Source organism: Marmota flaviventris, chromosome 13, assembly GCF_047511675.1.
Source record: "Marmota flaviventris isolate mMarFla1 chromosome 13, mMarFla1.hap1, whole genome shotgun sequence".
Classification (NCBI taxonomy): Eukaryota; Metazoa; Chordata; class Mammalia; order Rodentia; family Sciuridae; genus Marmota; species Marmota flaviventris.
The window spans coordinates 103623738-103651261 of NC_092510.1; the positions used below are offsets into that span (position 1 = coordinate 103623738).

Genomic DNA, 27524 nt, shown 5'->3' on the forward strand with positions numbered 1-27524 from the left:
CCTCACTAGCCCTCAGCCCGAGAGCCTGGTCACTGCATGTAAATGTCCCTGACTGCCACGCCCCGCCATGGGCATCTGACCACCCCAGCACCCTGAGCCAGCCTAGGCCAGGCAGGCAGAACAAGGGTGGGAGGTGGGCAGCTGTGGTTTTGGACTCTGCCCCTCCTCCTGACACAGGGCCTGGCCAGCCCTGGGCCCTCACATAGCCAAGTCGACTGCTATGGACACCGCCGTTCTGGGAGGGAGGTCCCCAGAGAAGATGCCATCACGTTCCCACAGGCTACACCAAGGTCCCTTATGCCTTCACCATATGGCCTGGGGCTGCCACAGGTTCCCTGGGTACCTCTACAGCCCTGGACCATCTGGCCTGGCATGGGGCACCCTGGTCCTCTCATCCTGGAACCCCAGGTGTGAAGCAAAGGGCCAGGGCCTCATGGACTGTGCCTGGGACAGGTGTGCACTCTGGATGTGACACGGTGGCCTCTAGGAACACGATTTGGAAGCCACGTTTTTGAGGTCACAGTGCTTGAGCAGGTACTGTCGGGCAGGCTGGGAGGGACACACACACCCATGAGTGCATGTGCTGGTAGCACATGCACACATGTAGGCAGGTGCACGTGTGTGTGCACACACGTGTGCATGTCCAGCCTTAAGGGTTGAGGTCCCCCGTGTGCACTCACCTCATCTCAGTGTAAGTGATGTTCAGCCCTCACCTGTTCAGCCCAGCTGTCCCCACACCTGAACCCAGGAGGCCCTCAGGCTCAGGCCCTCCTGGTCACCGGCCCCTGACCCAGCAGCAGCCAGAGCACAGGAAGCCAAGCTCAGAGCACCTCAGTTCCTCCTGCCCTGCTGCAGCCCTGAGGATGTCAGCACCCACCTCCAAGTCACACCCTGCTGCCGCAGTCTGGCTGGGCACAATCAGGAGCCACTTGTCAAAAGAAACTAACTTTATTTTTAGAACCACACACCAAACAAAACAGCTCCTCAGGAAAAATCCTCAGAGCCTCAACTGCCACCACCGGCTTTTTTACAAGCCTCTCTCTCCCCCGCCCAAGCTTCTTCTCCACCTCCCACAAACCTCCTGCTCTTGAGGCCGATTGGCTGGGTCACGTGGGCAGAGCCAAAAAGTCCCCCAATGAGCAGCTCCATGGTCTGAAAGGGCAGGGAAACAGTCCAATGAGCATCACCGCAGAGGAGCCAATCAGCTAGATGTTGCTGGGGCCGAGGAGCCAATCAGCTAGATGTTGCTGGGGCCGCTGTGAGCCAATCATCAGCCGGCAGCTGGATTGCTGGCAGCTGGAAGTTTGCTGGGGCCCCTTCGGCTGTGGCTCTCAACACCCTGCCTGCTCTGCGTCCAGCAGACCAACCCAGAAGCTGTGTCCCCAGGGGACTCTGCTGAGCGACACTGCAGCATCAAGTCCTCTTGACCAGAGCCAAGTGTGGCCTCTCATGGTGCCCCACCTTCCTGGGTTGATCTGTCCAATTCCTCCACCTGCGGGGCGTGGACGCTGTCTGGCCCAGTCAGACACACTAGGGGAGTTTGCTTGTGGAATCCTTTATTTGCTGGGGCGAGAGCCTCGGGCAGCAGCCAGCCCACACCACCACCTGGCTGCTGAGAGGACAGTGGTGCGTGCTCCACAGGAACACGTGGGCACTGCCACTTACTGGAAACAGGATGAGCACTGGGGGCCAGCTGGCCAGCAGTGGGCCACCCTCAGCCTCCTCCCTGCAGCAGAGTCGTGGCCAGCAGGCTTGGGTGACAGTTCTCCCAGCCCCAGGAGGCTACAGCCCCCCCAGCTGGTGGCCCACCTGGAGGATCCTGCGTGCACAGGTGACTGGAAGGTAAGGCGGGGCCAGCTGTGAGAAGACCCCGAGTGCCTGGCCCTGTCCCCAACCATCCCGCAGGCCTGACTGGGTGGGAACTCCAGGAAGTCCCCGACTGGCAGAAAGCAGGACGTGGCCCCCAGTGTGATCTGTGGGCATTGGGCCTGCCTGACCTCCCCTGGCCACTTGAGGACACTTACAGTCCTTCTGCAGCTGGGCCTGCTGCTGGGATAGGAAGCCCAGGTTCCTGCTCCATTTGGTGAAGAGCTGCAGGGCCTCCTGGCTGGCCATCTCCATCCGGCCTGGGGGAGAGGGACAGCCCCTGGGACTTGGGGAGGGCCAGCTGCTAGGATGCCCCAGCACAGAGGCCTCAGGCAGAGGGGCTTACTCCTGTGCCCCCCACTCAGGCGCCACTCACTGTACAGCTCCAGCGTGTTGAAGGCCTCCTCCTCGACCTCCATCTGGGTCAGGACAATGGCGTAGTCTCTGAAGTTGGTGCCCAGCACCCGGTACTGCAGCACACCCAGGGCTAGGAGGCAAACGTGCCCCCAGGTGGGCACAGGCCACTATGCCAACGGGGCAGCCATGGGGATAGAGGGCAGATTGAGGGCAAGACCCAGCAGACCGCAGGAGAAGTCCCCAGGCTGGTGCCAGGAGGAAGTGGCCAAAATGACGGACTGATGCACAGCTGGGCAGCTGAGGGTCTTGCCCAGCGCATCCTTGGGAGCCTGAGGAGAACCTGGGTCACCCCATCTGACCTGTTTCGAGGGAGATGGCCAGCCACTGTGCAGGCACCCGGCTCTCTGCACCCAGGGAGGATCCCAGGGCCCTGGGCTGAGATGCCCCACAGGTGTCGGGCATGAAGGGCAGGGAATGTGAGGGCCACATGCTTTGTCTTGGGGTGAGAGTCTTCTCACCCCGAGGACTGGCACCAGGTTCCCAACCAAGGCAGGTCCTTCAGCTGCCCGTGAAGAGCTGTACCAAGACCTCTGGAGCCATCCTGCCGGCCCTGGCCCTGCCCACTGGCCTGCTGTCCTCCAGCGGGCTCCAGGCAAGCACTGCCCGATGAGGGCCCTGCAGCATCCTACTTACCGGGGTTCTCAAACACCCATCGGGAGCTCTGCCTGGACAGCTCCATCGCGTTCTGGGTGCACCCCTCCAGCCTAGAAAGGAAAGACCCGTGGGAAGAGACAGGCTCTCCTCGTCCCTGCTTGGTCAGCCGGCCAGGAGGCTGCAGAGATGGGTCTCCCTGATGCCCCAGTTGCCAGGAAACCCTGCTGTGAGGAGACAGGCTATCAGGTAAGTGCCAGCCACTCCCTGTCACCTGCCCCGAGACCCAGGTCCACATGGAGCAAGCAAGGGCACCCGCAGGGTCGGTCTGTGGTAGGGGCAGAGACTTCACGTGGAACAGTGCCAGTCCCCAGAGGAGCAGGCCACCGCAGGGCCGCAAGCTGCTGCTCAGGTCCACTGGGAACAAAAAGATGACCCCAGAGGGAAGACGCAGCAAGTTCTAGACTTTGAGATAATGAGGCAACTAAAGCTGAATGACTAAAACATCAGGGTTTGGGCCACTCAGTAGATGAAAGGAACAGAATAGGAAGTTCAGAAGTAAAGCAAGACACACAGGGGCGGATGCCTGTGACCAGCGTCGCGCCTCCCGATGCATCCAAGGTGTGAGACCAGAGAGTGGGGAGGGGCTCCCCAGGGGGACATGGCCCCCAGGGCCCTCGGGGGGGAGATAAAACCTTCCTCAACAGCGTGGACATGAGCCACTGGGGAGCGGGTGTGCAGCTGATGTTGACCACGCTCCCTCATATTTAAGGATCCCTACAAACAGTAAGAAACACCCGAGAGGAGCATGTGTAGGGCATTTGAACAAATGGATCCCTGGAAGCAGGAGGGGCTTGCTGACGAGGGCTGGCAAGCCCACGGCTCCCACGTCAGGAAAAGGCACACTGAAGCCTACACAGTGCCCGTTTTGGCCCACAGATGGCAAAGAACTCTGAGAAAGTAAAAGGCTGACGGGTATCCGTGCAGGGAGCCTGCTGTCCCCAGCATCGCCACTCAGGGACACAGAGCAACCTCCATGTCCAGAGGAAGCGGCCTGCGGGAGCTGTGGGTGGAGGCTCGTGTGCGGAGGGCCTGCAGGGGACCTGCGTGGGGCCGGTGCAGTGCGCTGCCCACTTACCCATGCCGAGTGGACAGCACCTTCAGGTTGTTTTCTGGGGTGAGAGTCACCATGACGCCTTCTACGTACTTTGTGTTCTTCTCCACCATGAAGCCCTTCTCGTGGGAGGCCACGGCAAGGAGGTACCAGGGCCCAAGAAGCTGCATGAGGGGCAGTCAGCTGAGAGGCCTGGTTCTCCTCCCTCAGGGGTGACCAGCCCTACCTAGCCCCACCACTCATGCCTGTCTGGGCTGGCCCTGGGGACCCAGAAGCTGTGTGGCCTCAGAGGAGGGGCCTGGGCCCTAGGACAGACCTGCTGTTGGAGAGGGCTGGTACCTGCTTGGGGTTCAGTCTTCCTAGCCACACCAGCTGGGTGCTGGGCATGAAGACCAACACCAACAGAGCACCCAGCTGCAGCACCCTCATCCTCTCCAGGCCCAAGCACACCACTCACCATGGGAGGATGTGCTGCCCTTCTTCTGGGAAGCTCTTATATGGCTCTGAGTGCCAGGATGTGGGTGGCCACTGACCACAGGGCACCATCCTGGCCACTGTTCTTGCAAAGTAGCAACATTACCCAAAGGGCGGCAGGGTGGCCTGTGTGCCCACCCTGGACCTGCAGCATGGCCTAGAGGGCGCCGGGGTGTGTGCAGGGCCTGCTCTAGGCCACTGCAGAGCCTGCTCTCCTGCCTCCTTCTCCACAGAGGTTTCCAGGATGAGCCCCCTAAACCCTCCCAGGATCTGCACTCTCCTGGGGTGAGTCTGGGCAGACTCAGATGCTGCTCTGCAGGGCCAGACCTGATGGGGCTGAGGTCAAGTTCAAGGGCAGTGCAGACTGGTCAAGAACAAGGAGTTCTTCCAGAAACCACGGGTTTGGATATCTTCTGTTTCCATCATAAAAAATACAACAATTCCTAAAAGTCTTTTTTAAAGTGCTCCTACCTACTTCTGACCACGGGCCCTCTGCTCAGCCAGCCGTGGCCTCCCCCATCCCAGCCCTCTGGACCCCCGCCAGCCCAACCTGTTCCCTTCACCCCACCACCTGGACCTGTTCTCTACAGCCAGCTCCCACCCTGCCACCTCTCCTCCCGAGACCCTGTCTGCATGTCCCCAAGGTCCCCAAGAGCTGCCTGCCACCTGGGCTTCCCACCGCTGCATCACTGTGCCATCAGAGCCTCCTGTCCTGCAGCTGTGGGCAGAAGCACTTGCAGAGTCTGCATGCACAGCCCAGGGCAGGTGGCTCGGAGCCCTTCAGCCACCCAAGGCCTTAACCTTACTCACCCTGGGATCGTCATCCATTCACTCATCAGGGAGAGTTACTGAGCCTTCTGAACAGCAGCAAGACCATGGGTGCCGAGGGCCCATCCCAGAGCAAACCGAAGCTCTGGTCCACCTTCCTGTGAGATGGCAAAACCAGACCCGGTTGTAGAATGAAATAACATGAAAGTTATGGTGAGCCCAACCAATGCCTGGGGAAGGGTCAGCTCTCCTCCTCTCCTTCAGGAAATCCAATTAACCAAGCTCCCTGCGTTTGGGATTGCAAATAACATCTCTAGGAGTCTGACAGCTTCCCTTTTGTGTGTGTGTGTGTGTGTGTGTGTGTGTGTGTCTCGCTAGGGATTGAACCCAGGGCCACCAGAGTGTATGCAAGGCAGGCACTCTACCAACTGAGCTGTGTCCCCAGCCCTCTGCTTCCCTTTTGAAATGTAAACACCCCTGTGCAGGCTTTCAAGGCTAGAGATTGAACTACGTCTGTGAAAAGAGACTTTCTTTTTAATATTTACTTTTTAGTTGTAGTTGGACTCTATACCTTTATTTTATTTATTTATTTTCATGTGGTGCTGAGGATCGAACCTAGTGCCTTGCACGTGCTAGGTGAGCGCTCTACCACTGAGCCACAACCCCAGCTCCTGAAAAGAGCCTTTCTTTGCATCTGTTTCTGTGAGCATGCTTGATGTTGTATATAACATTCTTCTATAAGCATGGCTTGAAGGTCTGCATTTTGCCTTCTGCCATATAGATTAGGAATTAAAAAAAAAAAAAACAAAGATAGGACAGGTCTAAGATGACGCCAAATGATCTATAAATGTGAGAAACTGTGGATCAGGGCTCAGCATTTGGAGTTTGTTCTCTGAGCTCTCCAGTGAAGCTTGCCGCCTCTCCGCAAGGAGAGGTCTGTTTCCTGCAACGCCTGCTCATTCTGGCCCTGAGCCAGGCTCCGGAAGCTGGCTTCCCCCGGATGCCACGCGACTGGAGTCCAGAAGGAAGTCAGAGCTACTGTGGGCGATCTGTGAGGGCCTGGGGGCAGCGGGACCCTCCAGCCAGAGCGGTGCTGGAGGCCACAGCCAGGGGCTGCACCACAAAGCAGAGGGTGGTCTTGGCCTCTGAAGATATCCGTGGGGGGAGGGGCGCGACAGATGGCCAGCAGATGGCCACCAGGCCAGGCTGGTAGGCAGAGAGGTGTGGGAGGCTGGTTCTCAGCAAAGCCACCAGACAGTGCCCCTGGGCGCACTGCAGTGGAAGCACTGGAAGACCCGAGGGAGAAGCCAGACTAGGGACTCAGCTTGTCCACCAGGGAGTTGGCCACTCCCTGCCTTTGGCATGACTCCCAGGCTGAGTCCCAGGCTAGAGGGCTGGAAAGCCTCAGGTGGGAGGGGACAAACCTGCTCCCCAGGGGCTGCTGCCTATTGAACCTCCACACACAGAAAAGACCACCAACTCCAATTTTAAACCGAATTACAGCAAGCTTGCATTGTGCACACAGAGAGCTGGCCAGCGACTTCCCCACCCTGACCTGGGCCAGAGATCAGCGCCCCCTCAGGAAGGAAAGGTTTATATAGCACAAAAAGCCACAAAAGGGGGTGTCTTGGGAACCTACAGCTAACGGGGTTCTGGCAAACGTAATGCAAGGGCAGATGGCAGATTAATGATCTGCATGGCTTGATATTTCAAGGTAGGGAGTAAATTCAGATCCCAACATCAGAATTCATGAGGAGCCGCTGAGGTTTCAGAGAGGTTGTTATCTGGTCGGGGGGAGCCAGGCAGGGGTGAGTTCAGAGCACGGCAGGAATTCCAAACAAGTTTAGGAATCTCAGGAATTTACAGTAAAGCAGAAATGAGCTTTTCATGACTTTGTGACAAGATGGCTCCTAGTCTTTTTTTTTTTTTAAAGATAGAGTGAGAGAGGGAGGGGGGGAGAGAGAGAGAGAGAATTTTTAATATTTATTTTTTTTTTTTAGTTTTTCGGCGGACACAACATCTTTGTTTGTATGTGGTGCTGAGGATCGAACCCGGGCCGCACGCATGCCAGGCGAGCGCGCTACCGCTTGAGCCACATCCCCAGCCCTGGCTCCTAGTCTTAAAATGGGATTAGGCTGGGCTCCTCACTGCCCAGGAGCTGGAGGTGGGTTCCTAGGGCCGGGCGCCCGTGGGCTTGGCAGGACATGTTTGGCTGTCTCCAAGAGGTCCACAGTCGGAGGCAGGTACAAGAGGTAGGGAGCTGCAGTTAGCAGTCAAGGCCTGGCCAGGGTGGGCCCACTGGCCTGTGGGATACTGATGGTCTCCTGGACTGTCACAGAAGCACCTCCTTGGCTGGTGACTTGGGTGACAGCCACCCAAGGTGGTCTCCTGGCCTGTCTGTCAAGCCTGTGGTTGGACCATGGCCCAGTTGTGCTAGGGCAGTGGGGACCAGTTGTTGAGAGACCCAAAAAGATACCTAGAGACAGTGTGTAAGGCATAAGGTTTCTAAAACGTGTTTTGGGGAGGTCCAGGAGCCAAGAGTTGGACAAACAGCACCTCCCCTCCATCCCTCATGGAGCCTTGTCCAGGGTCAGACCAGGGCACAGGGCACGAGTGCTCTCACCTCTGCACCATGCCCCTGGCTCCGCACAGCTAGTGCAAGGAGGGACACAGGTCAGCCACAGGGCAGTGGCATCATGAGCTTGCTTAGTTCCTGTGACCAGAATCCCAAGGAACAGCTGTGCCAGGTGCACACAAGAAAGCCCTTGCCAGGGTGACACCCAGCTGCCGAGGTGCACCATACGAGGGACAGAGAGCCAGCGTCCTTCACGGTGGGATCTATCTGGACAGAATGTCCAGGCCATTCCAACTTGGCTAGGTCCTTGAGAACAGAAAGGGTCTTTCAGGGACACAGTGTTACACTGTCCTTTCAGGACAGGATGCCACGCCCTGTGGCCACAGCCCCGTGAGCAGCCTCTGCCACCCTCTGGCTCTCACAAGTCCAACCTGATCTTCCCCCACACTGTGCCCTCCTCAGAGGGTCCTGCCCAGCAGTGCCTCTTTCCCTGAGGTCTGGGGTCTCTAAGGCTCTGGGCTTCGTAATCCCAACCCTTCCTCTGCCCTCCCAGATGGGGGTGGGGGCCGCTAGCCTGTTTCTTCCTTCCACCCCTTGGTTTCCTGTTTCCAGGGTGGCCTGCAGGGTGCCCCCTCAGGTCCTGAGCAGAGGCTCAGGGGAGCAGCCGGGGCAGGTGGAGAGCTGATGCCCAGGTGACCTATTTGTCCTGGGGGCTCCTCATACACCAACTTTGTAACAAGATGCTAAGTTCAATTTCTCTTTTCTGAACACACCTAAGTGGTCTCCGCCTCCGACAGAAGACCAAGGGGCACAGACTCAGTCTCAGGAGACGGGTCTGCCGTGATCTCTGCATCCTGACATTAGACCAATCAGCAGAGACTGGGGCTCGGGGAAGGGCCAGCTCACCCCACTCTGGGAAGGCACCAAGGTCGCTAGGACTGGGATGGTGCTAGGCTTCCCGCCACCTGGCCTCTCCTCACTGCCGTGGCCAGCACGTTGTCCTGCGGTGCCACAAAATCACCGTGCCTAGAGGACGCTATGAGAGGGCGTGGAGAAGGCTGTCCAGCCCCACCGAGAGAGAGGGAGAGCCACTGCTGTCTGTCGGGTGGTGGACACTGCCAGGTGGAGTATGGAAAGACAGGAGTCCAGACCCAGAGCTGCTCGTCAGGCCCTGGAGGACCCAGGTGCTGGAGGACACAGTACAGAGACAGTCCCTAGAAAATGCTGCGGGTGCCACAGGCACCAGGCAGGTGGGAGATCCTCCCTTGCTCTCCACGGCCCATTCGTCCTCCCAAAGACCGCACCAGCTGGTCCAATGGGCCCCGACAGGAGCTGCTGCCAGAACTTCCTCAGCCGGGGTAGCAGCCTGCTGTTCTCCCTGGGATGCGCAGCTGCCTCACCGCACCTCTGGCAGGCAGGCTCCCGCAGCGGGAGGCCGAGAAGAGCCGGGCCAGCAGGAGCAGGGACACCACTTCTGCCTGTTGTCTCACACCTGCAGCTGGCTCCTGGAGGTGGACCCCAGACTGCTGCCCAGGCAGCTGCTGTCGGCTTGCAGTTCTGACCCATGATGGAAAAGCCTTGGGAGGTGGGGAAGCAGGCGCATCTGTGTTCCCCAGCTTCCACGGGAGGACACTTGATGCGTCCCCATGACCCCACAGGTGAAGTGAACAGGATTCCAGCCCTGCATGGACCTGCCACTGTGCTGCCACCACCTCTAGGACCAGAAGCATCTGAGACCCTGAGCCGGGGTTAGGGTGGCTCCTGACCTGTCACCTCCAGGTGCCTCATGGAAGAGAAAGATGTAGAGGGCGGAGAGATCGTCTTTGGAAGTCCATCTCTGTTGAGAGCCACAACCAAGTCAAGATGATGCCTGGCATTTTGCCAGAAGGAGTGGTTGAGGGGTAGTGCCAGCAAGCCATTAAGATGATGGTGATTAAGTTAAGCTGTGTATAATTATTAAGATAATGACTGATTGCTGTAACTGGATGATGCTAAATTGAAACAAGCTGTGTATTCAGTTGTGTATATAAACCTCTGCTGTCCGGCAATAAGGCGGCTCCTGCTACCTCGGGTGCCCGCTACTTTAGAGTTCTCGCGAAGTTCCCGTTGAGTTCCCATTGAGTTTGCGTGGGTTCTGGAATAAAGTTCGTTCCTGCTTGAATCTACAAGTGGCTCGTGACCTCCCGGTTATTTGTGCCCAGCCAGACTGCAGCACATCTCTCCAAATCACCATCCTCTTCTTCAAATTAACCCTTTGAGTGTCCCTTTAAAATACACATTCCATCTGAAACATCCCAGGAATGGCCCTGGGCCTAGAGAGGAGAGCCACACGGCAGCAGCTGGACACGGGGAGCAGCACAGATCAGCAAGAGGCCACCAGGCCAGATGGTCACTGAAGCTGGGTCTCTCCACAATCACCTAAAACTCAAGTCACCCTAAAGGAAGGACAAGGCAACCACGTGAATCAGGGAAAACCCTAGAAACTTCACATTATCTGTAGATAAAGGAGGAGCAGAGGCGGCTCTAGGCACTCTGTCTGAGATTCCGTGGAGCACGGGGGAGGGGGACACCAAAGCCCACGGGAAGAGAGAACAGTCAAGGAACGCAAGACTCATCTAAGGTGACCACAGGAAAGGAATCCCACTCCGCAGGAAAGTCCTGCCTGAGAGCCTGGACCAAAGGCAGGAGCCCCAGAAAAGCCCTGCGCACTGCAGGTTGCAAGCATGAGGAGACACAGGTCCCGCAAGGCCAGGAGGACTGGACTCCAGGGCCCCACATGGCCACCACGTTGCAGATGGGAGACCGAGTCCCCAGAATTCAGGTGCGGAGTCCCGTGGGATGGCGTGAGCGGGGGTTAGGGTTAGACAAGGTCACACCGAGGAGCCCTGTGGGATTGGTATGCTGGTGAGAAGAGGGTTGGGGCAGGAAGGCAGCCCTCGTGGGGAACAAGCTGGCCAGGACTTTGATCGTGGACCTCCCAGCATCCGGGACTGAGAGAATGAAATCTCTGTGGTTCAAACTGCCCACAGTGGCAGCCCACACAGATGGGACAGTCACTCGGCTGTCCATTAGAGGAAGCAGACCTCGGCACTGTACTGGGTGCAGTGGGGCAGCACTCAGACCTCCAGACGTCCGTCCCACCGTGAAGCCAACAGACAAGGTGGCTGCACTCGCACTGAGCTACTCTAGGAAGTGACAAAATAAAGCGGAAAACACATTGGCCAATGTCCACACACACACAAAGAAGAAAGTTGTAACAGCACCCGAAACTGAACCAAAGGTGCCAAGACAAACACTAAGAGTGGTAAAAGAACATCTTAAGTGAGGAAATTTTTAAAACTAGGGGAAGAAACGAACAAGAAATAGAAAGAGAAACTGAGATGAATTCACTCATTTTTTTTTAGTTGAATATGAACACATTACCCTTGTTTGACTAGTTTATTTATTTTAAGTGGTGCTGAGGATTGAACCCAGTGCCTCACACATGCTAGGTGAGTGCTCTACCACTGAGCCCCAGCCAAAGCCCTTTCAACCATTCTTTAACCTGCTTCTTTGGTATCTGGTAACTCTCGTGTGGGACATGGTTGACAGTACGTTGTAGAGGCCCTGCTTTCTGTAACCGTCTGCATGGTGTGGACTGTGGTTTTACACTGAACTGTGTTCTCCCCAAAATGCACGAGTTGAAGTCCTAGCCCTCCGTGTCACTGTATTTGAGAGAGGGCCTTAGGAGACACTAGGGGTTGGGTGACATCAAGGGAGGGGCTAATTGAATAGGGCTGGTGTCCCCGTAGGAACAGGGAGACTGAAGAAGGGCTCCCACACACATGCAGGTGAAGACACGGTGACAAGCTGCTGTCTACGTGCCAAGAAGAGCTCTCGCAGCACCTTGAGCTTGGACACCCAGCCTCCAGAACTGCGAGACAATGAACCTCTGTGGTGGGAGCCCGCAGTCTGCAGTACCCTTTAGGCAGCCGGAGCAGAGAGCCCAGGTACAGGCTAAGCTCCTTGAACCTGTCCTTTGGGGGACAGATCCCAGGAAACTCACTTGCACCAAAGTGCCCCTCATGTGTCCAAATTTGAGCCCTAAATGTCTCCTCTGGGTCATCTGGGACCTGGTTTGGAATTTAAGGCCATCTACAATGTGGGCCTGTGGTGTCTAGCCAGAACCTAGCCCACTAAACCTAACTTCCTATGAGATTTTGAGCTGGGGCTATAGCTCAGCGGTAGAGCACTTGCCTAGCATGTGTGAGGCACTGGGTTCCATCCTCAGCACCACATAAAAATAAATAAAATAAAGGTATTGTGTCCAACTACAACTAAAAAATATTTTTTAAAAAAATTCTATAAGATTTTAAGTTCTGAAAATTGCTTCGAAAGTTAGGCTAAAGCCAGATTCATCGAGGTTTCTCCACTGTGATGGGGCTGCCCTTCCCCAACCCCAGTCCAGCACCTCTTGACTGCAGGTTCCACCCTCCTGCCTGCCCCACCCGAGGCAGCTGCTCTCTGGAAAGCTTGGGTTGTCTTGCCCCACATATGAGGGGCCAACTAGCCCCTAAAGGCCTGTCTCAGAACCACCCATCTTCCCTGCCTGTTCTGCTCTCCAGCCCCAGCACCCACATGTGGGCAGGCAGCGATGGGCCGGTGGTGGGGTGAGAGTAAGGCTCTTCAGGTGAAGTCAGGGTGGTGGGAAGACCAGGCAGAGGGTGGAGGAGGAGCCACATCCAGGGGGGCCTTGGACACAACCACTGTGGGGTTTGAGTTCTGGACAATAGGGAGCCATGGACGAACACACAGAGGAGTGTGGACAGGTCTCCTTTTATTTGTGAGTCCTGCTGAGATTATACCAGGACCCCTGTTCACCGGGCCCCAGCCTGGGGCTGAATCCAGCTCTCCAGGCAGGACAGACTCTTCCAGGGGGAGGGGGATGCTTTGGGCCCACTGTCCTCGTAGCCTGAAAATGGCAGGGCTGGGTGGGTCCCTTGGGGGCAAGAGCCCAGGGCTGCTGTTCCCACGTGAGGCACATACTTGGCAGAGCAGGTGGGTCTCCAGCTGCTCCACCTATCACACCCAGCCCCAGTCCCAGGAAAGACACTGGGCCGTGGGTTTGCCAGTGGGTTTATTTTGAAAGCTGGTGCAGGTGGCCCCTGGGGTGGGGCTCAGCCGCAGGACCGGGACAGGAGCTCCTCTAAATCAGCTCCTGCACACAGAAGGGGGTGCTCAGGGCTCTGGGCCACTTCCAGGGTCCCGAGGAGGGGTGGGCCAGGGCTGGGGACCCAGTCTCCCAATTGCCTGGCTTTGGCAAAAATCCAGTCCCTGAGCCTCAGTGCCTCTAGCCACAGGTGGGGTAGTAGTGCTGACCACTGGGGACTGAGACAAGGTGGGGACACACAGGTGGTGGGTCAGTGCAGAGTCAGACACAGGGCGCCACAAGTGGGTGCTTACAGTGCCCATGCCCCACCCCACACCCGGGCAGGGCCTGAAGGGGCAGAGCCACCGGCAGTCCTGCACAGCCATGATGGACAAACAGAGGAGATGGGACCACCTTCCTCTCTTCCCCCATCTCTCTCTCTGCCCCATACCCCCAGGGCCCACTTGGCAGCTTGGGGTCACCACCCTGTAGGTGCCAGCTCTCTCCAAACCATAAAATGGACACATCTCTGGAGGCCCCATCAGTGCTAGGTGTCCTGCTCAGAGGGTGAACGGCCCTCTCTTGCCCCCGGAACTAGCACCAGGCGGCTCCCACCAGGGCTCGGCTGAGCCGGGGCTAGGGTCTTCAGTGCAGACCGAGGGGTGTGGGCTCACCTCCTTCAGGAGCTTGGCACACCTCCCTGTGAGACAGGGCAGTGTGAGGTGCAGGCAGGAGGCTGGCGGGCCCCACCCAGGGGCTCAGCCCAGCGTCAGCCTCCGAGGGACCTGGACTCACTGTGCCGTGACACCAGGTAAAGGCCCGTGTCTGCTGTCAGCTCCCGGAACCTCCAGAACCCAGGCTCATCCTCCCTGTCCAGGCTCCGAGCTGTGGGGCCAGGGGATCTGGGCAGGCAGTCCCGGGGAGGGCGGGGCAGACCCCCCACCTGGGCAGAGCTTACTGAGGTACTTGAACACGTGGAACTCCTTGCCCTGCCATTGCAGGGACACTCTCAGGATGGCGTAGTGCTCGTAGTCTGTGTCCAGCACGTGGATCTCCCTGTGACCTGCAGGGCTCAGCAGGGTTGGGCAGCCTGAGGGCGTGACCTGGGAAGCCAGGCCTGCAGGGCCTAACTTCATCCTGTTCCTGACCAGCCTGGGACCCTCCCGTGATGCCCTGGGAGGCGGAAGCAGGCCCTGCAGGGTGACCCAGGGTGCTTGAGGGGAAGGAGGGCCTGCGCCCAAGGAGCCTGGGAACAGGCCCACGGAGCAGCAAGGCCAGGAGTTGCTGGGCGTGGGCAGGAAGCTGCGACCCCCGGGCAGGGCAGGGCACTTACCAGGGAAGGCAAACTTCCCCACAGTGGCGTCTCTTCCTGAGCCCACCACTTTCTCTGTGGTGCAGCTTCCCGAGCTGGAAGGCAGCATGCGCCCCTCAGCCCCAGCCGCCTGCGCAGCCTCCTCCCCCAACAGCGCTCCTGGGGGGAGGGCCCCGCCCCCGCCCCCAGCGGGACGTGGTGCAGGAAGGGCTCCTGCAGGGTCCCCGGTCCTGAGCCCTCCAGCCGCGCCCACCTCTAAGCCCACTTTCTTTTCTTATAACCTGGTGGGGCTTCATCAAACCCCATACTTATATTTGGGGAAAATGCCGATCTAGGAGTCTGGGGGTCAGCTTTCTCCGGAGCTAGAGTCCCGGCAGGGGCACAGGGAGGGAGGGCAGGCCCACCATGTGAGGGTCCTGCAGCCACCAGCCACACGCCCCACGCCGTCCCCTCGGCAGGGTGCCCTGGCCACATCTGGGCAGGGTCCCAGGCTCTCACTTGTTATACGCAGCCTTCACGGTCATGTTCCGGCCACTCAAGGTGATGAACAAGCCCTCCACCTTCATCCCCGCATCCAGGGCCATATTGAACTCCGAGGCCAAACCAACTTCCCGCCAGAACCCTGAAATCTGGAGAGAAGAGCTGCAGCCGCCCTGGCTCTGAGAGGCCCAGCTGAGACTCCATCCCTGGACTCCAGGGTGCATTTCAGAGGCCACAGGCACAGAGCTGGTGGCCAGAGACCTCAGAGGCAAAACAGCAAGATGTCTCAGACCTGCTTGTCCCCACTAGACTCATCCTTGTCAGAGGTCCCTTCAGACCATCAGGCGGGGATGCCCCTCCCACCTGGCCTTCTGGAGCAGCCGCAGGGCCAGCTTGAGGTGCCCCAAGAGAGCTGGCCTCTGCTGCCTCCAGGCCTGGCGTGTGGGGAGATGAGCAGGCCCTGGCTGCCCGCAGGGACTGGAGAGCAGAAGAGCATGTAGAACGCAGGCCCAAGTGACTGGGCCTCTCACCAGGCTGGCCCAGCAGAAGAGACCCAGCCCTGCCGCCTCGCTGCGAGAGGGCCTTCCTGCCACCAACACGCACCCAGAGCCCGAGGTGCCATCTGAAACTCGGAAAACGGCTGATGTTACAGCAGTAAAGGACTTGTCTCCCTGACGTCTGTCCTTCTGAACATCCCCGCGTGTCTGGCCTATAGGAGGAGGACCAGGACAGAAGCCCACAAGCTGCCCACCCAGGAGAGGGCCTCCTCTGGCCCCACCGCCACAGTGCAGAGGGCAGGGGTATAGAGGGAACCCTGTCAACCTGGGGGGCAGTCGGGGGCCACCTGGGACCCCAACCCTGAAAAACCTTGAGGACCAGCCAGCCTGGCTGAGGATGGCAGGCACCTGCTGTCACAGGGGGCCCTCCAGAGGCCTCTGGAGAGGAAAGGCTGCAGAGCTCAGAGCCCCCACCAGGGCCCTTAGCTGTCTGCCCTCCTGGGACACTGACCAGGGCAGGTCCTGGGGGCCCTCAGGTAGCTGTGCCAGCACCAACTGGGAGTGAGGGGCCTGCGGTGGCTGAACACTCTCCGGCCCCTCCCTGCCCAGCTCCCCACTATCCCCTGCTATCTGCCTGCAAGCCAGGAAGGAAAAGGCACCTTCTGCAGGTCTAGGTCCACCAAGGTGGACGCCACCCGCATCCACACCAGGAGCACGCTCAGGGTGGTGCTTGGCCGCCTGGCCGCCATCACAGGCTCCGTCTCGGTGCCTCTCTCCCACAGGGCCTGGGCTTATATTTGGAGAGTGGGCAAGAGTGCGCAGCCACCTGGAGGACGTCATGGGCAAGTGTGGCTGCCAGCTGCCCCAGACTCCTGGCGGTCAGCACGGTGCCACCTGGTCCCGCTGACGCCCACACCAGGGAGGGGTTGGCCAGCAGCCAGCCTTGCCTGCCACCTTCCTGCCAGGACGTTGGTGGGGGGGTTTCTGAGGGCCTGACAGGAGGAGCAGGCCCCACCCACACCCAGGGGGCTCAGCCCACCCACCTCTGGGGACGCTGGGGTTTGTGGGTCTGGGGATAACAGAAGAAGCATGAAGGCCTAGGCCCTGGCTCAGTCCAGCCTATGGCCTTCTGCAGCCAGTGGGTGAAACGCGAGGGTCCAGCCAGCCCGGCCCCAGGCATCAGCTCTTCCCCACCATGCCCGTGCCCCACGTCCCCACGCCCACCAATAACATACCTGTGCCAGACCAGGATGAGCAGACAGAAATGCAGGGCACCACACCGTGCCCCTTTAACCTGGGCAGGGGCAATGGACTCTCAGGGGAGAGGACTGGTGCCTCTGGACACTGACCCCTGGTCCCTGCCTCCTGCAACAGAAATCAGAGAGCGGGTTCGCCTCCATTTCCCGCTGTCAGGGACAGCTTCCAAGGCTGCCACGCAGAGCATTAACCGCACGAGAGGTGACACTCTCCTCCAGTGACGCCCTGCACCCCTGCACCCCCACCCTGGCCCTCTGCCTCCTCCTGACTGTGTCCAGCAAACCACCATCTAAGTCCTTGCATTTACCAGGAAAGAGTCTCTCAGGCCAGAGATTTTTTTAAGGCAACTTTTGTTTTCAAAACAACTTTATTTGCGACACATATTTATAAAGAAAAACCCCCTCACCCTCTGGAAAGAAATTAAAAAATAACAAAAGCCTCCTTCTACCTTTGGATTCCCACCTCTCCTGCTCCCTCCCAATGAAAGGGGAGGCGAGACCAAGGTGGCCAAGGAGCACCCTGGCCATGCAGCCCTTCCCCCAGTGAGCCTGGGGAGGTGACAGACTCCGGGGCCAGGGCTCCAGCTCCCAGAGCCCCTCTCAGCAGAGGGCAGAGGGGCCTGAAAAGCTCAGCTCAAGAGGAGTCCTGGCCACTGAGACACACTCAGCAGGGGACCTGGCTGCTGTGGATACTGGCAGGTGCAGGGGAACAAGTTAGGACAGGGTGAGCAGAGCTGGCTAGCTCACTGGAGCCCAAGAGGGACACCCAAAGAGCGGGGACTGCAGCGGGGAGGCTGAAGATGGCTGACCCACCCACAGGCTGGCTAGCCAGGGCTCCCAGGGTGGCTGCAGAGGGGCCGGGCAGGGGTGCCCCATTCTCCCTGTGAGTGCTGCCTTGGCCAGGACGGACAGGGAGGGCGGCCCCGAGGTGGAGCCCCTGGCCCTCTGGGTGAGCAGGAGCAGGATGGGGCTGATTGCTTCCGCTTCCGCTATTTGAGTGCCACAGGCAATGGTGAGCATCGGACTAGAACCTTCAGCTCCTTCCTGCTCCCCACGCTCAGGCCTTGAACTAGGCAGGGGTGGGGCAAGGACAATGGCAGTGATGGACCCTGGGAAGGGCATCCCCTGTACCCCACCTCTCGTCATAGGCAATGCAGAGGGCATGTCCTGCAGCTCCACCCCATGGATTTGAACCCTAACCTGGCCACTTGTCAGCTGTGTGACCTTGGATACCTTGCCCAGCCTCTCTGTGTGTGCCTGGATGTCTTCATCTGAGAAACAAGGATGGAATGGGGTGGGTACATGTGTCCCGGGGGCCTGTTATGGAGCAAGCAGGCCAGCTAGCCAGCTGAGATCCAGGAGTGTGCTGTTGTGTTGCTCATGGCACTGACCCATTTCTGGGGCTCTCAGAGGTTTAGGCCAGGTGCCCCCGATCACGACAGTGAGCAGTGAAACCCAAACAAGCCCAACTTCACGGTCTGCCGCCACGCCCACCCAGCTCCTGCTGCTGCCTGGGCACGCAGCACAGCCCATGGCCAGGGCCTGTGGTCACAGGGTGCCTGATCATCCCGTAGGCCCATGAACCGCAGGGCCGGGCAGAGGTGCCCCATTCTCCCTGTGAGTGCTGCCTTCCCACCTCCTCCCCGCCTTGGGCCGCCAGCAGAGCAGGGCTGGAGATGGGCCTCCTGTGCCCTCCCCAGGATTCTCCAAAGAGTGAGGAGCCAAGAGGCTGCAGGATCTGTTTATTGGGTGGGAAGAGGCCCCAGATCAGGGGAGGCAGGGAGGGAGGATGAGGGACAGCTCTGGGTGGCCCGAGGGCGGTGGGCTCACTCCACGTCCATACCTGGGGAGGTGAGGTTTGCTGCTGTGGACTCCCCCTGTGAGGAAAGGCACAGCTGATCCTTCTCCCCCACACAAGGGGGCACTGCCCCCAGGCCAGCACCCACAGGGCCAGGCACAGCTGATCCTGCCCCCAGCCTTCTGCCGACACAGAAGCCCACATCCCATCACCCCTCACTGTCCTGGAGGCCGCAGGCTAGAGGTCCCCCGGGCACCACCGCTGCCTCCCAGTGCCAGGGGCTGGCCCTGGACGAAGGGGCCAAGGAGACAAGAAGGCCTGAGTCCCCACCCCATGTGTTCCCAAAGCCACCAGACAGTAACAGGTGACTCTGTGTTCAAGATGTCCAGACCCAGAGACAACTAAAGCCCCAACGTCCCCAGGAGAGAAGCCACGAGCCCACTTGGAGCTCACCAGAGAAGAGTCAAGACATAGGAAATGGTGACAGCAGATGAGGACAAAATCAGGCTGTGGAGCTGGAAAACGCCCTCCGTGGACCCCCCACTCCAAGCCCCCCACACAAGACAGCCCCAGGTCCCCACCTGCTGCCCAAGGCTATCACATCCCACCCATTACTTATGGCTTTAGGTGGGTGCCCAGTCCTTCAGGAGCTTGAGCAAGGTGTGGCCATTTTCTGGCACCTGGTCTGAGGAGGCCTCCCCAAACCCCTCCTGCATCAGAGCCCCAGGTTCCCGGGACCCAGCCCTGCAGTGGGCAGGGAACGAGAGGTGTCAGGTCTGCCCTCAGAGAGAGGACAAAGACTCAGGCCATCCCAGGGGAGATGCAGGGAGCCCAGGGACTGTGGTGGGTAAGCAGTGTCCCCCCAAACTCCACCGCCTCCTGGAACCTCCACAAGGGGCCTTATCTGGGAACAGGTCTTTGAAGATAGCATTAGTTAAGGATCTGGAGATCATCCTGAAGATAGGGTGGGCCCTAAATCCAACAATGTCCTCATAAGAAGGGGGCAGCCAGGTGCAGTGGCTCAAGCCTGTAATCTCAGCAGCTCAGGAGGCTGAGGCAAGAGGATCACAAATTCAAGGCCAGCCTCAGCAACTTAGCAAGGTCCTATGCAACTTAAAAATATCCTGTCTCGGGGCTGGGGATGTGGCTCAAGTGGTAGTGCGCTCGCCTGGCATGCGTGCAGCCCGGGTTCGATCCTCAGCACCACATACAAACAAAGATGTTGTGTCCGCTGATAACTAAAAAATAAATATTAAAATTCTCTCTCTCTCTCTCTCTCTCTCTCTCTCTCTCTCTCTCTCTCTCTCTCTCTCTTTAAAATAAAAAGTAATATTTCAAAAAAAAAATATCCTGTCTCAAAATAAAAAGGGCCAGGGAGTGATTCAGGGATTAAGTGCCCCTGGATTCAAATCCCAGTGTTGGAGGGGAAAAAAAAAGGAGTAGAAGCAAGTCGAAGAGGAATAAGAGGAGGAAGAAGAAGGAAGAGGAGAAGGAAATCTCAACCAGCAATGCCCAGGATTACAGGAGCCACAGGAAGGGGCAGCAGGTGGGCAGGCTCCCCTCAAGCCTCCAGAGGGCCCACCCCATGGACACCTTGACCCTGGCCTCCAGGACTGGAGCTTGTCCTGTTTAAGCCGCCACGTGGGTGCTGTCTCGGCAGCCCCCGCAGTCAGGACAGGCTCCCTGAGGGGACCCTGAGGCCTGAGGCCCGGGACTCCCCAGGCAGAAGTGGGTGAGGATCTACACAGCAGGTCTCAGGGGTGAGAGGAAGCGAGGACCAGGGTCAGCCGGTGGAGGGCCTGGAGAACTCACCCTGTCCCCTGCCTGGGCAGGGCTGGGATGGGACTCCGGGGTCGCCAAGGTGCTCCCCTGAGGTGGGGAGCAAGCATCTGCAGGAGCAAGCAGTCCAAGAGGTGGAGATGGGAAGGCTGCCCTCCTTCCACATCCTACCTGGCCCCCAGCCCCCCAACAGGGGGCCAGAAGACCCTCCCTACCTCTCCTTGCACCTGTTGGGGGAAGAAGGGGCTGTGGGGCAGAAGGGGCTGGAAGGGCTGCCACACAGCATAGCAGAGAAGACCACCTGCTGCCCACCCCAGGGCTCAGGGCTGGGCACTGGGGTGAGGCTTGGCCAGGGTACCTGACTTGGGCAGCATGACCATCATGTCATCCTGGAGCCCCACTGTGGGGTAGAAGTCCTGGAAGGCCTTCAGAGCCTGGGGGCTGGCATCCTGAGTCCGACCTGAGGCACAGAGGGGTAGCTGTGAACCCAGCAGCTCCCAGGGCCGAGGCAGGCGACACCTGCCTCACTCCACTTCTTTGAGAGCAGACAGCAAGGTTGCCACCCTAGGTGGGGCGGGGAGGCTGACCAGGGAAGGTGGGCCCTCACCTGGAGAGGGGCACATGTTGTGTCTGCCCTCGGGGACCTCTCCAGCCAGCCCCCTCCCCATCCTAAGTGCTGTTGGTCCCCCCGCCCCCTGGTCCTTGCCGGGTCCAGGCTGTGATTAGTGGGGGGCTGAAGCAGAAGGGGTGGGCCTGGGTCAGGGTGGGTGGGGCCAGCCCTGGGCTGGCCTGAAAGGGCAGGTGGGAGGGGGCTCACTGTAGAGCTGCACCATGGTGCTGAGAGCCCCCTCCAGCTCCTTGTAGATGTAGACCACCGCAAAGGAGCCATAGTCCGTGTCCGCCACACGCACATCCAGGTAGCCCAAGGCTGTGGAGAAGGTGCACATGGCCATAGAAGCAGGGCAGGGCTGGGCGACAACTCCCCCTGACCAGCCCACCCTGCTGCCCTAAGACCCAGCAGGTATCCTGGCCAAGCCCCACCTCAGCCGTCCTGGAGGGGGCGGGGCAGGGGGGCCTCAGTGCAAAGACAATCTGCATCACCCCTGGGGAGCAATCCCAGTGCCCCCAGGACATACCTGGAACTCTGAAGTGGCCCTCGGAGCCCATCTTCAGGAACGTGGCATCCACCTGGGCACAGCCGTCAGCCCTGGGTGCATAGATGGTCACTACCTGCCAGGCACCCTTGGGTCCTCCCTAGCCCAGCCCACCCCAGGCTCACCGTGGGAATTCCATGTGGACGTTGAGACAGCCCCCCTTGGTGGCATTGATGTCCTTGGTGGACATCAGCAGATGATCCTTCTTGCCCAAGAACACCTTGCAGTCAGACACCATGGAGACAACATACCAGAGGCCCGAGAACTGCAGGACAGCTCAGTGACCAGCAGGCCTGACAGCAGCAGCCATACTGCCTTGCCCAGGGAGCAGGGAGACAAATGAAAGGCCAGAGAAGCAGGGACCTGCCTGAAGGTGGACAAGAGCTCTTGCTGCCCCCTTATGAGATGGGCCTGCAAAGGCCCTCAGCCCAGGGTTGTTTCCGGATTAGAGGGAAGGTGGGTCTGAAGCATGCCCTAGGCGGACCCACAACTGGCCCCCCCGCGGCAGCTTCTATTCTCACTGGTGATGTTTCCAGGGGGATCAGCCCCCACCCCACCCAGGCACACCCAGAGGAGACCCAATACCTTTTTGGCATCGAAGTCAGGTTGAACTAGGACCTCGGCCAGAGTTGCGGACACCCAGAGCAGCAGAACCCAGCTCAGCAGAACCAGCCTCATCCTCAGGCCTGACCTCCAGCCCTGGCCCCCAGTCCCCAAGCCCCAGAAACCCTGGCTTTATACCCTAGCCCAGACCTGGGCTCAGGAAGGGGCAGATGGGGAGTGAGCGGAAGGCTCTATGAAATGCCAGCCCTCTTTGTCCATTGTTGGGCACAATCACTTGGCTGTCCCCTCGGCCCCAGGGTCACTTCCTGCAGGGCTCCAGACATCCAGGCTCTCGCCTGACACACCAGCTGAGGATTTGTCCCCAAGCCTGCCAGGCACGTCACTACCCCATGGCCCCCCATAGCTGGCCACCCAGCCATGGCAGAGCTATCATGGCTTCCAGCCTCACACCCAAGCACCTCTGTCCACCCCCAGCCTGGCTGGGAGTTTGGGGGGCTGCTGGGAAGCATGAGGCCTGGGTCTGCTGGGGCCAGCCGGCTCCCATCTAGGCTTCCGGGCACCCAGCAGACCTTTCTCCCTCTCATCCCCAACTCAGTGCCTAGTCACCACTGGCCAGGCCTCTAGAGACCTCATCCAGGGGTAGCCTTTGCCAGCACAGTGGTGAGAGACATCTGGGCCCCCCCTTGCACCCCACAGCTGGGCTTCCTGAAAGCATGCCTGAGATAGGAGGAGGGATTAGGGTGGATTACGTATCCACAGCTTCCTTATCACCAGTTTCATAAATGTCCAGGTGGAAGGACGCCTGGGAGGCGCCAGGGCTGGTGGAGGTGGAGCTGAGGAAGGCCTCTCCAGCTGACCTCTGTGTTGACACAGAGCACCAGGGACCCCGGGCCAGGAGCAGCGCATGGCCTTGGTACACCCCACTTGGATTCTCAGGTCAGAGACCAGGGCCCACTCTGGAGGCCAGGTCAGAGAAAGACCCTCAGGCAGGCGCAGCCTGAGAACTGCTGTTCTGCACACCCTGGAGTCACTCAGGGCAGGTACAGCCTGAGAGCTGCTGTTCTACACACCATGGAGTCACCCAGGGCAGGTGCAGCCTGAGGACAGCTGTTCTGCACACCATGGAGTCACACAGGGCAGGCACAGCCTGAGGATAGCTGTTGTACATACCATGGAGTCATTCAGGGCAGGTGCAGCCTGAGGACAGCTGTTGTACACTCCATGGAGTCACTCAGGGCAGGCACAGCCTGAGAGCTGCTGTCCTGTCCACCATGGAGTCACTCAGGGCAGGGAACAGCCTAAGGACTGCTGTCCTGCCCACCATGGAATCACTCAGGGCAGGCTGACCCTGAGACAACTTCCAGAGCCCATGTGGGAGGGAGATATGGCCCCTGGAGCATGTAGACTGAGAGGGACCTGGCATAGGGGACCTTCCACACTCAGCCCCGCAGTCCCAGCATAGCCACATCCCCAAAGGCCCCCTCCTGGGTGGACAGGCCCCCAAGTCTGAGGGCTTGATTGTGAAAGGCAAGGAGGGGGCACCCATATAGGGGTCCAGGGAAGTCCAGGGGCTCAGCCATGGACAGCCTCCACTGACCAGCTGTCCCAGAGGAGAGAACCTGAGGAAAAGGGCAGAGAGGAGGGGTGGAGGACAGGTGCAGGGTGAGGACGGGCTCTGCAGAGAGGAGGGGATGAATGCAGGGGCAGAAGGGAGCAGTGCTGTGCCCAGGATCCCAGGAGCCCTGCTCCCAGCTGCCTGGGAATGGCAGGGCTGGACACACCAAGGTGGAGCCCCAGGCTAACCTACAGCCAGAGGGGTGGGCCCCTTCAGGCATCCCTAAGGGGATCCACCTCAGAAGCCATGAGATCCCTCACCCCAAAATCCCTCTCCCTATTCCACCACTTCTGAAGAAGTCTGGGAGGGCTTCTCCTGACTTTACCTATAAGAGCGTAAGTGGCAGTAGCCACCCTCGCCACCCACCCTCCCTCACCGTGGGCCTGCTGGGGTGGGCCTCACCCTGCAGAGAGGCCAGCCCCTCCCACGCAATGTCCCATGTCTACTTCCACTTTTTGGCTGGACACAGGGTTCACTTGACCAAGGCATGTCAGGGAGGCCTTGGGGTCAGGCAGGGATGGGGCCCAGCCACCAACCCCTCGTGCTTCAGGGTGCCCAGTTAGGGAGATGGGGCTGCAGGAAAACGGAGAGACCGGGCCTCTATTCCACCCAGTTCTGGGCCCAGTGATATGACCTGCCTTCAAGGAGCCAGTATGTAAGAACTGCCCCTTCCTACAGGAGAGCCAGGAGCTATGCCCCCACCAGCAGCCAGAGGTGAGCTGGTGATCAAGGCCATCCTAGAAGGTAGTTGGTGGGGCAGCTCAAGGTGGAGAGGGAGCCTTGAGCCCAGACAAGAGAGGGAAAGCCCTGGAGCCCCCTCTGATCCCTGTTGGGTTCCTAAGATGCGACCCTGGGAAGCCTGCAGCTTCCTGCCCAACCATGCCCAGTCCTCAGAGTGATGGAGGACTCACAGCCCAGAAAGGGAAGGGCAGGGGCTCTGGCTCTGGGGGCCAGGCTGCCATCCTATCTCTCTAGTGGGAAACGCTGAGAGCCACAGCCGAGTCAGAATGGCCCCTGGCATTTTGCCAACAGCATTGGTTGAGAGGTGAGCCATTAAGATGCTACTGGATTGATTCAATTGTATATTAGACCTTCACTGTCTGCCTAGGCCTGCTACTTTGGAGTTCTCTCGGGGATTCCTGGAGAGTTCCCATTGGTTGGGGAAGTGCCGGAGGAGGGATTTCCGGTTGATGTGTTCCTGGAGGAGCCGCGTGGGTGGCGTTCGGGAGAGTTCCCGGGGAGTGTGTTGCTGGTAGAGTTCAGAAATAAAGTTTGTTCCTGCTCAAGTGGCTCGTGTTTTGTGCCCAGCCAGACTGCGGCAGGGAAAGGTCCCAAGGAGGGTGCAGCCTCACTGGGTGAGGAGTCTCCCTGACCTGAGACTCCTACGAAGACTTGAGCATGGTTATCCTGCATTTGTGGGCTGTGGGAAGCCCTGTACAGGTGAACCCACAAAAAGAACAGCAGAAAGAACCAGAGCCCAAGGAGACCCTGAAGGGGGAACTCACCCCCACCCACCAGCCCAATCTAGGGACTCTGAGCTGTCCTGGGGAGGCCCAAAGCCCTCCTGATCAGCACCTTGACGTGTCCTGACTCTGATAGGAGCTGTCAGGTTGTGCTGGGGTCTGCAGCAGAGGGGCTGGCATCAGCCATGCCAGGGGGACTGCGGGGTGTCAGGGAGGGTAAGCATCTGTGGAAGGGGTGCTGAAGAGGGGAAAACACCTGTTGGGAAAAGTATAAACGGCAGCCATACCCCAGAGAAAAACCCCAACATGGCGCCTAAGGACTTCTTCTTCCTACCTTCTTCTTTTCTGCAGTGGCGCGAAAAGTTCCCGCCTGTGTGAACTCTCCCGCCGGCGCCAATTTCAAATCTCGCTGGCGGGGAACCTTAGCCCCAATGAGAACTAATTCCTGGGCTCCGGAGCTGATATCTGAAAGAACTTGCCAATAAACTGGTTGCCTGCCATTTATCTAAGCCCTACCATCTCCCCCTTAGTTCTATATAAGCACACTGCTTTTTGCAATAAAATTGGAATTCTCCCAGCAAAGTGTCTTTGTGTGGGGAATTCTCTCAATACCCATGTCTCCTCCAGTGGGAGAAGCTGGGGTCAAGCTCTGCCAGAGATGGGAAAGGCCTCCAGCCCCCACCTCCCGGCCCCACCTGATGACCAGCTGGGGGGTGGGGCCAGGTCCACATGGACCACTCCCCGGACTAGACTTCAAGGTACCTGGCCCCCCTACTTGACTGCTGTCCCTGGAGCATACCCCGGGTACAGGCAACTCCAGCTGCCTGCCCTGCAGCACAAGGGCAGTCTGCCTCCCATGGCCGCTGACCATAGTCTGCAACGTGGATTGGCTGTGAGTAGGGAGCCCAGACATGTGGGTCCCCAGAGGTCCGCTCACGGCAGCAGCCCTCAGGATGGCCGAAGGTGGGAAAACTGTGAGATGGTGGTCTGGCCTCCCCAAGGAAGAACCCTGAGTGTCACACTCCTCACAACTGAAACCCTCAGGGTCACTCCAGGGAAACTGGGCTGCACAAAATACCACACAAGAGACAGAGACACCTTTTTCTTTGGTGTCCTGTGACGGCTCCTCTGACCTTAAGGGTCTGCAGAAGGAGAGAGAGAAAGAGAGACCAAGAGAGAGGAGCGCATGCTGAGTCTTTTTATTGGGGAGAAGCCATTCAAATGAGGCAAGGGGTCAGGTGTCAGGGGGCTCAGTCTAGCTCTGGGATGTCTGCTGTCAGCAGGTTGACTGACACCTGGGGAGGCCATGCCCAAAGGCAGAGCAAGAGAAGGGGACACACAAAGGGTGTTTCCATGGAACATTCCATCCCAAACAGGACAAAGGGATAGTATCAGAAAGAAACAGGTGAGCTTAGCTCAATCCATGAGGTGACATGCCTACGTCTGAAGACCCATCCTCAACCTGCGGGACCGGGGCAATGTCCAGGTCACTACTAGATGTAGTGATGGTCAGAGCCTCTCCACTCCAGGACGGAGAATGAGAATCATTCAGACTGGCTGCCCACGCCTGAGCATTCCTGGAGCAGAACCTTGACCTCTGTCTGGGGAGGGGGCCGGTGGTAGAACCCTTGGGGTCATGACCTATGCATCAAAACCTGGGGTCACTGGAGCCTGTAGAGCGTCTCTGCACTCCCCTGCACCACCGGCCGCCTCTTCTCCCCGCCCCTTCTAGTTAGGGAGAAAGGAGCAGGGCCTGGACTTCTGCCCTTGAGTCCCTGCTCCCAGGGTCCCAGACTCATGCCCACAAGCTGTCCTTCCACCCCACAGGTTTTCCAACGAGGAGTGAAGGCTCTGTAGATTTCTTCCAGAACTGGGAATCCTACAAAGAGGCTTTGGCAACCAGGCACCAAGTTCTGGGGGTGCTCATGATGGGGGTAAGACAGTGGCCCTGGGCCACAACCAGGCTTCCCCCCAGATGGGGCCACCCACCAGGCCCGGCTTACACCAGGCCTGGGCCTCGGCACTTCCCTTCCCTCTGTCCACCCATGCTGCCAGGAACTAAGAGCTCCAAATCGACCTGTGGGATTTCCAGGTGGAGCCTCCCAAGCCGAGTATAGCTGATTCCAGTGTCCAGAGAACTGAAGTCCAAGCTGATCTGTGGACGGATCCCAGAAAAAACTGGAGGACACCCACCCCAGCTGGCCCTGGAGAGCTGACAGTTATAGGTCTTTCCAGGAGACTCCCTGTTGAGTCACAAGGACATTCCCTTCACAAGCCCCAACCAGGACAAGGACACGAACAGTCTGAAGAATTGTGTCTCTGTGTCCAAGGGGGCCTGATGGTACCACAGTGGCCACCATGCAACCTGAACAGGTGCAGCCTGCCTGGCTGCCCAGGGAGCTTTATACTAAGGGCACTGACTGGTTGACTGGCCCAGGACATGGTTGCTCCTACGAGGCTGCTGAGAGGAAGATCTGGGCAGCCTAGGCTGCAGGAGAATGGGTGGCTGGCCCAGCACTACCACCCCTGCAGCCATGCCCATCCAGGGGGCGGTGACAAAAGGGGTCACACATGGAGGGGGAACACACTGAGGGAAGAAGAAGCCCCGTGTTCCGCTGGCATGCTGTCTGTGCTGTACCCCCTCCCGTCCCTTCACTCCCTCCTGAGCACTGT

At 58.9% G+C, this 27524-nt stretch overlaps 3 protein-coding genes across 3 annotated transcripts; all 3 read right to left on the minus strand.

Moving 5' to 3' along the window:
• Nucleotides 1-1782: 1782 nt before the first annotated feature.
• On the minus strand, nt 1783-4417 carry Lcn6 (lipocalin 6). The gene is made up of 6 exons (XM_071600419.1): nt 4328-4417; nt 4013-4152; nt 2917-2987; nt 2243-2353; nt 2025-2126; nt 1783-1835 (listed from the first exon to the last, which is right to left on the minus strand). The coding sequence occupies exons 1-6, from the start codon at nt 4415-4417 to the stop codon at nt 1783-1785; spliced, it is 567 nt and encodes a 188-aa protein (XP_071456520.1).
• Nucleotides 4418-13493: 9076 nt separating this feature from the next.
• On the minus strand, nt 13494-15971 carry Lcn8 (lipocalin 8). The gene is made up of 6 exons (XM_027935334.2): nt 15882-15971; nt 14744-14874; nt 14267-14340; nt 13892-13996; nt 13729-13818; nt 13494-13633 (listed from the first exon to the last, which is right to left on the minus strand). Exons 1-6 carry the CDS (start codon nt 15969-15971, stop codon nt 13494-13496), a joined length of 630 nt encoding a protein of 209 aa, XP_027791135.2.
• A 2928-nt stretch (nt 15972-18899) lies between these two features.
• On the minus strand, nt 18900-21887 carry Lcn15 (lipocalin 15). The gene is made up of 7 exons (XM_027935323.2): nt 21795-21887; nt 21335-21474; nt 21192-21262; nt 20873-20983; nt 20414-20515; nt 20271-20301; nt 18900-19020 (listed from the first exon to the last, which is right to left on the minus strand). The coding sequence occupies exons 1-7, from the start codon at nt 21885-21887 to the stop codon at nt 18900-18902; spliced, it is 669 nt and encodes a 222-aa protein (XP_027791124.1).
• Nucleotides 21888-27524: the final 5637 nt, after the last annotated feature.

Excerpts from the sequence above, each read along its gene's own strand:
- Lcn15 (XM_027935323.2), bottom strand. The coding sequence starts at position 21,887 with ATGAGGCTGGTTCTGCTGAGCTGGGTTCTGCTGCTCTGGGTGTCCGCA. Across the intron at positions 21,263-21,334 it reads GTCCACATGGAATTCCCACG|GGCTGACGGCTGTGCCCAGG; the intron begins GTGAGCCTGGGG and ends CTATGCACCCAG. Across the intron at positions 20,302-20,413 it reads GGTCATGCTGCCCAAGTCAG|CCCCTTCTTCCCCCAACAGG; the intron begins GTACCCTGGCCA and ends TCTGCCCCACAG.
- Lcn6 (XM_071600419.1), bottom strand. The coding sequence starts at position 4,417 with ATGAGGGTGCTGCAGCTGGGTGCTCTGTTGGTGTTGGTCTTCATGCCC. Across the intron at positions 4,153-4,327 it reads GAAGACTGAACCCCAAGCAG|CTTCTTGGGCCCTGGTACCT; the intron begins GTACCAGCCCTC and ends CCCCTCATGCAG. Across the intron at positions 2,988-4,012 it reads GTGCTGTCCACTCGGCATGG|GCTGGAGGGGTGCACCCAGA; the intron begins GTAAGTGGGCAG and ends TTTCCTTTCTAG.
- Lcn8 (XM_027935334.2), bottom strand. The coding sequence starts at position 15,971 with ATGGCGGCCAGGCGGCCAAGCACCACCCTGAGCGTGCTCCTGGTGTGG. Across the intron at positions 14,341-14,743 it reads GTGAAGGCTGCGTATAACAA|CTCGGGAAGCTGCACCACAG; the intron begins GTGAGAGCCTGG and ends GCTGCCTTCCAG. Across the intron at positions 13,634-13,728 it reads TTACCTGGTGTCACGGCACA|GGAGGTGTGCCAAGCTCCTG; the intron begins GTGAGTCCAGGT and ends CCTGTCTCACAG.